Source organism: Amphimedon queenslandica, unplaced genomic scaffold (genome assembly GCF_000090795.2).
Source record: "Amphimedon queenslandica unplaced genomic scaffold, v1.1 AMPQUscaffold_11470_Cont14777, whole genome shotgun sequence".
Taxonomy (NCBI): Eukaryota; Metazoa; Porifera; class Demospongiae; order Haplosclerida; family Niphatidae; genus Amphimedon; species Amphimedon queenslandica.
In genome coordinates this window covers 1-9,789 of record NW_003548288.1, presented here as the reverse complement: position 1 = coordinate 9,789, position 9,789 = coordinate 1, and the positions used below count along the sequence as shown (strand labels likewise).

Genomic DNA, 9,789 nt, shown 5'->3' with positions numbered 1-9,789 from the left:
TGGGACACTTGTATGGCTTAAGCATTCCTGCATAAAATAATTGTTGCTATAGGCAGCACCCTTAAATACACAGAGTACAGTGTATTTGTACAATGTAATAATGTAATATCATTCAATTTAGTATTTGAAATACCGTACAATAGAGATGGGCGAATCCAGAAATTTGCATTTGATTCCGATTCTAAATACTTTTGAGACTGGAATCGATGGAATCGAATACCGATTCCGAGTACTACATCTACGAATGCACAAAGCCAAGTGTATCAATTACAGCAATAAAAATGCAATAATGAATAATTGAGGTATTAACTACTGATTAGTTAACTATTATTAATATTAAAAGGTGTGGTTGGGTGTGGCTTAATTTGGAATCGTTTCAAACAATTCACACTTCTGTTTCAATATGAGTACGATTCCATTTGGAATTGAAGGATTGAATACTCCGGACTCGGAATCGCCCATCACTACTGTACAAGATGATTTATTGGCAAGGAATTAATATTGTTGATCGGTGGTTCTATGAAGAAATCCCCAATATAAAATCCGCCAATTAACTTTCCACAGGCAGAATCATCAAATATTACTCTCACCAATAAATCATCTTGTACAGTAGTGACATTTCATAGTACATGTACATGTATATTAATTGGATGTACAGTATAATATCTAATTTAATGAATAATGATGGTGATAATTTTGATAATGTCTACACTCATGTACATGCACATGCACACATGTACCAAATAGGATTCAATTTTAATACTACAATACCATGTAATTATTTATACAATAGTACATGTACATGTACACGCTATACATGTACATGTAAATGCCAAACCAGTCTATTGTGGACACTCTGAAATGTGAATTAAGGAATAAGGACAGGTTCATAATCAGGAGCTAGGGTATTATTGGGTCCCAAGGTGTCTGGAATAGGCAGGACTGACTGTATTATTATTGACTGTGTATAAGCTGAGACAATTTGAATTCAATAGAATCAGGCTGGCCCCCTGCAGTGTTTCTGTACCAGTGAAATGTCTCTACAATAACAGGATGTCGTTTAAAGTATTAATTATCACACTGTGTGACCCACTAGTGCCTTTTCAATAATCAGCAGTATAAAAGGAGACTCAACATGATTGTATGTGATGTGTAACTAATCCCATCATTATTTATACCTTTTGTATGGAACAAAATTTTTGGAAGGGCACAAGCCCTGCTTCATATTTTAATTAACAAACATTATTATAAATAAATGTACCATAAATCCTTAAATAGAAGCTGCATTTGAATAAACTCCGGGGTAGCAAAACAATTAAAGTATAAATACGCAATACTGGCTCAGGAGTGACTCAGTAGTCTAGTGGATAATGCCTAAAGTTCTAGAAGTCAAAAGCAGGTTCGAATCCTGCTCTGGGCTGAAGTTTTTTTATTTTTTATATATTTTATTGAGATCCAAATACCATTTTAGGAAATAGACGCCCAGGTTTTATTTAAGGAAATACGGTATTAACATAGTTATGTGTCAGTGCCACACATTTTAACTAAAATCACTTTGGGACTGACAGTACATACATTGTGCATTAAAAAGCATGTGGTGTGTATGTAGGTTCGTTAGAATGAGTGGGAGTAGAACTAGTATAACTGGTTTTATTCTCATGAACTGAGGGAGTATTCTTATCATACAATTTTATTGTTGTACATGTACATGTATATGTATGTGATTATTTATTATTATTATTATTAATAATAGTTATTATTATTATTATTATTATTATTAATTACACAGAGCTCCTAAAGCAGCATCTGGCAAGTCTAGGCTCATCAGAGAAGATGAGAATGATAAAAGTGACGAAGAGGAGGAGGAAGAGGAGGGAGGAAGTGGCCTAACATCACGTCACATGACATTCGGGAAAAAGAAAGAACCAGCCAGACAATTACAAGTAATGAATGAATGAATTTATAAATAGCCATTTTAAAAATTGGCCGAAATCTGAAAAAATCCCTGTACTATAGTCCATGGTTTTCTTCAAAAAAATGGCGCTGAAATCACCCCAAATTTTTATTGCATTTTCTGATACATATTGATGTCCTTATGCTGTGTAGAAAATTTGAGCTGATTCCGACAACAAATTTTCAAGTTATAGTCATTTTTAAAAATTGGCTGAAATCTGAAAAAATCCCTGTACTATATATAGCCCATGGTTTTTTCAAAAAAATGGCTCTGAAATCACCCCAAATTTTTATTGCATTTTCTGATACATATTGATGTCCTTAAGCTATGTAGACAGTTTGAGCTGATTCCGACAACAAATTTTCAAGTTATAGTCATTAAATATACATGTACATGTATATTGTACTGTATATTAAAGTACAAATAAAAGTTAGGAATTTTTTGCCAAAAGCATCTTAATTCTGATTGTTACTATTTTACATTCTGTACATGTACATGTACATGTACTGTACAAATTCAAAAGTATATACATGTATGCATGTGGTACATGTACTTACATGTACATGTACATGTATCTGAGAGATTTACTATACTTGTTGTTGCACATAATTATAATTATTACATGTAGCTCAATCATATTTGATTATTCATTATTCATGTACATGCATACATTACACTGCAGGTATTGAGTGCATTGGAGAACATTGACAGTGAATCAGAAGATGAGGAGACCCAGCGATGGGAGGAGGAGCAGATCAATAAAGGAATCAAAGCCAGTAACCCACTCCCGGCTGATGAACCAGTCACCATCAACTCACTGGACCCTCTCACGCAATCTTTCATTTATGGTATCGACTATCAGCAGCAACATTATCAACAGCAAACAAGACCCCCTCCCCCTCCTACTGTATCGGTTAAATTTGTTCCCGTGACACTGGATAGTTTGAAATCAAGATTATCCAATCGGTTACAGGAATTGAAGGTACATGTAGGCTATAAATAGAATGCATCGTTATTGTTACTATAAATAGAATGATGTCATTATGTTGTTACTATAAATAGGATAATGTTGCTAATCACAGGAGGCAGTTGGATCAGGTTATGGCTGATGTTAAAGATGCCAATGATTTCATTGAAGGAGCTGATACTAGTATTACGAGGATTGAAGAACATTATTTATTCTATCAACAAATGAAAGGATATCTCAGGGACTTACTCTCATGTCTTGCTATAAAGGTACAGCACAGTATTCAATGTTCATTTCAACAGGTGCTTCTCATGACCATACAGTGTGCATAATGTACATAGAACATGTACATATTATACATGTTCTATGACATTTTCTGATGTATATACATGTACTTATGTTGCGTAGAAAGTTTGAACTGATTCCAATCGAAATTGGATTTTTTATGAATTTTTAAAGTTGCTCAAAAATCAGGCCAAAGTCCCTGTACTATATAGTACAGGGTCATGGGTCAAATTTTGTCAAAAATAAAAAGGTGAGAATTCTTTATTTTTATGACATTTTCTGATGTATATACATGTACTTATGTTGTGTAGAAAGTTTGAACTGATTCCGATTGAAATTGGATTTTTTATGAATTTTTAAAGTTGCTCAAAAATTGGCCAAAGTCCCTGTACTATAGTACAGGGTCACAAGCCAAATTTCGCCAAAAATAAAAAGGTGAGAATTCTTTATTTTTATGACATTTTCTGATGCATATACATGTACTTATGTTGCGTAGAAAGTTTGAACTGATTCCGATCAAAATTGGATTTTTTAATAAATTTTTAAAGTTGCTCAAAAATCGGATCAAAGTCCCTGTACTATAGTACAGGGTCACAAGCCAAATTTCGCCAAAAATGAAAATGTGAGAATTCTTTATTTTTACATTTTCTGATGCATATACATGTGCACATTGTGTACATGTACAGTTACGTGTACATGTATATTTCATTTATTTTAGGCTCCATTAATAAAGTCTATAGAGGTCAAAGTTCAATCTATTCATTCTAAAAGGTCACGCCTCCTAATTACCAGAAGACGGCAAGATGTTACCGATGAGTCTGAGGAGTGTAGAATGGGTGTAGCTAATGATGAAGGACGTCAGGGACGCATTGTGGAGAGAGAAGGGAGGAGGAGGAGGAGGAGAGAGAAGAGAGAGAGACAGGAAGTTGCTACTGATCATTATGAAGGAATGTCTTCGGATGATGAACTACTGGAAACTGATAAAATACGTTTTAATAAAGAACTAGGTACATTAGCGTTATTTTGTATGTTGTGTACATGTACATGTACATGTATATCTGCTGCTGGTTTTGTGAATTGATCAAAATTTTAGCTTTTAACCATACATTACATGCATAATGATAACAAAAGAAATTAGCGAATTATGGAATTTTTTTTATAAATACATGTGTACATTCATTCACATTTTGCATGCAACTTCAAATTAAGATTCTATGAATGTGTCATTCTATTTCTCTCTTCTTCCTCTCTCTCTCTCTCTCTCTCTCTCAGAATCACTAGGTCCTGATATTAATGACGTATTCTCTGATGTCGTTGATGATTTTTGTGATTTGAATATAATCAAGACACGATTTGAGCAGTGGAAGTTCACCCAGTCCAGCAGTTACTCTGAGGCTTACGTCAGTCTCTGTTTAACTAAAATATTCACTCCTTATGTGAGACATGAACTGATATACTGGAACCCACTGGAGGTGAGAGGGAGGGAGGGAGGGAGAGGGAGGGAGAAGATGTGTACATGTACAAAATTTAAATGTTCTTAGTTAAATTTATTTGATTACATTATAGCTACATGTGATGTTAATTAATGATATGCATACTGTACATGTACATGTAAGTGTAGCCTCATGTAATGGACACTTTGGTACAAGAAAGTGTCTCTGTTATACAGAGGTGTCCTTTATGTGGAAGATATTTTAGGCGAAGCCCACTGATGTGAAGCATTTTTGTATGTATGTATACAAGTACATGTATGTGCATTTGGGGCGTGATTGGGAGGCGTGGCTGGAGGGCAAGCCTTTTAATGTTTTACATTCTTTCTAGTACAGTAAGGAATGTAATTGGTACACTACATGTAGGTGCTATCTGTTAAACGGAGATGTATGCTACAGAGAGTGTCCATTAAGAGAGGCTATGCTATAATTTTATTTTGTTTTAAAATAATTTCCTTTCTTCTTCCTATATAGTTTGATGCTATACCAATAGACTCAATGAAATGGTTACAGTGTTTATTAACATATGGATACCATGAGGGGGAGGAGCCTGACATCACTGATAATGATATTCACTTGATACCTCAGCTAATTGATAGAGTATTGATATCAAAGATTAACGGTGAGTCACATGACACAGTATCACATGATGATTGGGTGAAGCCCACTAAGACAGGAAAACGCCTTGTCTGTAAGGGCATAGGGTCGTCTAGCTATTATTATAGTTAAATAGCCAATCAATATCTTCATTGAAAGTGGGTGTCGTCATAATGAAATATTGCAGCAAACGCTCAGCAAGATAAGACAAAACTGCTCTCCAAAAACTTCTCCAGCAGCAAGGAAGGTCATTACAGCACAAGAATAGCATACGTGGAGCCACTTCAAATGTTTTACAGTCTTCTAGTGAATTAAATTATATTATTATTATTATTATTGGTAATATTGGATATGCATGTTTGGCACTGTCTCATGTTCTCTTGGTGTTACTAATTAACATTTCAAATCATTGACTACTGCTTGTATCCTGAGAAGCCATAAGAAGAACCTCTTGTACTTGTAGAGTAGACTATTACTGATATCGCTGGTGGGACCAAGTATACGTGTTACATACATGTACATGCTACATGTATTTATTCTTAATATGGTATATTCTGGTCCTAATGCCTTTTCTAACGGTAATCTCTTTATTAATTCTACCATATACTGCTAGTGTTGTTAATTGTGATAATGTACATGTACACTCATAATGTATTTGACTAGACTTGAAATCAATTGAATATTTGTAGCAAAAAGTAAATATAAATAGACTCAACTATACTAGCAATAATGAACTGTTAGCTCTCCAGTAGGCACTAACTGTTTAACTAGGTCTAAATTTCATTTCCGATATCTTCAGGTCATAGTGAGGATACCACATCATAAAGATGCTACTTGGGGAGGGAGACCGAATAGAATAGACAGCATTGAGGTTTGATTGTAGACAGTTGTTATACCACCATGCTCCTTCGAAACTCACTGCACAGTTTGCTGGTGGCCCTGCAGTACCATCATTTTGGTAATCTTTAGTAGAGAACTTCATTCCATTATGATAGCTCAGACTATCTCCAGCATCACCTCCATATCCAGACACAGTCAGTTTGTATCTCGTGCCTCCATTCCCTACTTTAAAAGTAGAATAAGTAGCATACTTCTTATTCCCATCAAAATCTTCCAAGTCAACACGGAGACTATTGCTTTGTGCTGCAGTAAGTCGGTTTATTTTACTAAGTCCCAGCCAGAACTCTCCATTGAGGTCTCCAAATCCTTTTACATAGTCAACCCAGTTGAGGAAGAAGTCAATTTTACCATCCACTCTCCTTTGAAATACAGTCCATCCACCTCCATTACTCATATCACAATAGACCTATTATAGATACAAATTATATGCTGCTACAGTGTATAGCCTCTTTATTAAGGACACAATTGGGCCCACACTACCCAATGCAAGGCCAATGTTGAGGGTATTATACTGGTTGGAGTAGCAGCTTGAGGTGATACTAAGGGCTGCTATTCAACCAGTACCACCCAAAACCATGGCAAGGGGTGTGTGTGTGTGTGTGTGTGTGTGCTATTTGTGTAGAGCACTACCACTCAGTCTATAATGATTTCATTTACCTCAAAGGCTGGTAGTTCATCAGGTTTCACTGTATATACTCCACTGTTCACATTACCACGTTCATATACCTCCTTACAATTATGAGGGTGACAAGCTACATAGTAAGTAGTTATGTCCATTATTATTATTATTGTATGACTTACATGCTTCCTGTGTTTCTTGTGCAGTAGCAATGCTAATAAGAATGAAGCATCCTATCAGCTTAAAATAAGAACAGGAATCCATCTTGTCTTGACTTGCTGTATAGAACTAATACTGAACAATCCTTTTACTGTAGGTTACCAGTGATGAGTGTTTGTGTACAGCTACTGCTTTTATAACATGCTGGAGCTTTATTTCAGATATTATTAATATTATACTTAGTACTGGCAGGTCTGCAGGTGTTACTATAGTATTTGGCTGACAAACAGGTCTATAGGGTGCTAGTTATGAAGCAAAACTAAAGAACATGAGACCTCTCTTCTCTTCACTGACTGCTCAAATCCAGTATACGTGCATCACTATATTCTGGATACATTATTTTTTGTATGACCATAGACATTGTTGCTTCACATGTTGTATATAGTGTAGAGATGTTTGTAATAAGTCACTACATAAGAGAGAGAGTGGGATGTACTGTAGTAGAAATTTGGAAGGACCTCTAATTGTGATTCTGTAAAAGAAGATGCCAAATATCTACCTTAGTACTATAGCATTACAGAAATTTTTCACAAACACTTCTTTTTGAAATTCAACCATATAATGCAATCTATTTAGAAAACAGCATAATTATTGTGAAAGCTTGAGCTTCATTTACTGCTAGTTAAAATGTGAATACTTACACTACTACCAAGGGTGAGCAATATACAGTTATTTAAGTGATATTTCAGTTGCACTTTATTGAAAATTATTTCTGACTATATCCTTATTATTGTGAGTGGTAGTCCATAGATGATGGCATGCAATCAATAGTAATGAGATATCATAGCTCTTAATACAAGTGGTAGTATAGAAGGTATCACTACTAAACTAGATAAAGCTGCATGTACTGTATGCTGACACTCTATTGTGTATTACGAATGATCATTGTTATTATGACAGTTTTGATGGAGAAGATATCTTCATATCTAAATGGGATATCATACCATGCAGTTTGACAATATTGAATATCACCCACTCTTACTACTGGCAGATGTACTACTAATATTTGGCTGACAAATAGACCCAGGGTGCCAGTTATAGTAAAAACAACCAAAACTGGAGAATGTGAGACCTCTATCTTCTCTTCATTGACAATTCAAGAAACATTTTCATTTTTTCAGTAGGCATCACTATATTCAGGGTACATGAAATGTTTTTGTGTGTCCATGGACATTGTTGCTTCACATGTTGTATATAGTGTAGAGATGATTGTAATAAGTCACTACATAAGAGAGAGAGTGGGATGTACTGTAGTAGAAATTTGGAAGGGCCTCTAATTGTGATTCTGTAAAAAAGAAACTGCCAAATAGGAAATCCACCTTTGTACTACAACAATGCATAGCATCTCTTTTTGAAATTCAATTAACCATTTATGTTGCAATTTATGGACAAGCATGCATATAAAACTACATGTACCTATACTGGTTCATTTTTGTAGTGATTATATTTTTGCAATTTTTACATTTATCACAAAAATTAAAATTGCGAAATTTTGCATCTACATTGCCACGTGGTGCAGTTTGCAACCTTATGTAAATAGTATGCCGTATATGAAATTATGAAATATGAATATAAATAGTTTATTTATGCATTGGTGTAGCAGGCAGGGGGCCATGGCTCTCCCTTGAAATCCTTAACACTAATAGAAGGACAATTCACTTTGCTTCTATTCCTACACCTGAGATACATTATGTTACTGATTAACATTTCAAATCATTGAATATACTCCTGGGAAGCCATAAGATGAAAAGTATATACCTCTTGTAAAGTAGACTATTACTGATATCACTGGTGGAACCAGGTATATACTCGTTGCATACATGTACATACTACATGTATTATTCTTAATGGTATATTCTGGTCCTAATGCCTTTTCTAATGGTAATCTCATTATTAATTCTACCATACACTGCTAGTGTTGTTAATTGTGATTATGTACATGTACACGCATAATGTATTTGACTAGACTTGAAATCAATTGAATATTTGTAGCAAAAAGTAAATATAAATGGACTCAACTATACTAGCAATAATGAACTGTTATAGTTCTCCACACTGACTGTTTAACTGCTTCTGAGTTTCATTTCAGTTACCAGCAGTTTATAATAGGGACTCCATACAATATTAAATACCTGGGAGGCAGGGCCAACTGGATACGGACCATTAAGGCTTGAGTCTATACACCACATATGATACCACCATGCTCCAGTATAAAGTTTTGCACAATTGTTTGATGACTCATCATTGTCTTGATCCTTAGTCGTGAACTTCATTCCATTATGAAGGCTCAGACTATCACCAGCATTGCCTCCATATCCAGACACAGTCAGTGTGTACTTTGTGACTGCATTCCCTACTTTAAAAGTAGAATAAGTAGCATACTTCTTAACCCCATCAAAATCTTCCAAGTCAACACGGAGGCTATTGCTTTGTCCTGCAGTAAGTCGGTTTATTTTGTCAAGTCCCAGCCAGAACTCTCCATTGAGGTCTCCAAATCCTTTTTCATAGTCAGCCCAGTTGAGGTAGAAATCAACAGTACCATCCATTCTCCTTTGAAATACAGTCCATCCACCACCATCAGTCTCCATATCACAATAGACCTATTATAGATACAAATTATATGATATTTTTTTATACTGCACTGTAGCCTCTTTAAGGATACCATTGGGCCCACACTACATGTCCTACTATATAGAGATGTCCTCGTTTAAGAGGTACTTTTGTATAGGTTTGACTTTTATTTTGGAAATCCTCATTA

At 35.1% G+C, this 9,789-nt stretch overlaps 2 protein-coding genes and 1 pseudogene across 2 annotated transcripts; 1 reads left to right on the top strand and 2 right to left on the bottom strand.

Moving 5' to 3' along the window:
- Nucleotides 1-1,789: 1,789 nt before the first annotated feature.
- On the top strand, nucleotides 1,790-5,425 carry LOC105315201 (PAX3- and PAX7-binding protein 1-like; the record flags this gene model as incomplete). Its single annotated transcript, XM_011409754.1, has 6 exons — nucleotides 1,790-1,943; nucleotides 2,637-2,936; nucleotides 3,017-3,190; nucleotides 3,925-4,213; nucleotides 4,479-4,678; nucleotides 5,171-5,425. Coding segments are annotated over 6 exons (1,372 nt in total), but the record flags the coding sequence as incomplete, so codon positions are not given.
- Nucleotides 5,426-5,953: 528 nt separating this feature from the next.
- LOC100637814 (ficolin-1-like) lies at nucleotides 5,954-7,247 on the bottom strand. The gene is made up of 3 exons (XM_020005389.1): nucleotides 6,995-7,247; nucleotides 6,851-6,945; nucleotides 5,954-6,599 (listed from the first exon to the last, which is right to left on the bottom strand). Exons 1-3 carry the CDS (start codon nucleotides 7,074-7,076, stop codon nucleotides 6,057-6,059), a joined length of 720 nt encoding a protein of 239 aa, XP_019860948.1. The 5' UTR covers nucleotides 7,077-7,247; the 3' UTR covers nucleotides 5,954-6,056.
- Nucleotides 7,248-8,999: 1,752 nt separating this feature from the next.
- Nucleotides 9,000-9,631, bottom strand: LOC105311851 (ficolin-1 pseudogene; annotated as a pseudogene).
- Between the last annotated feature and the right edge of the window lie 158 nt (nucleotides 9,632-9,789).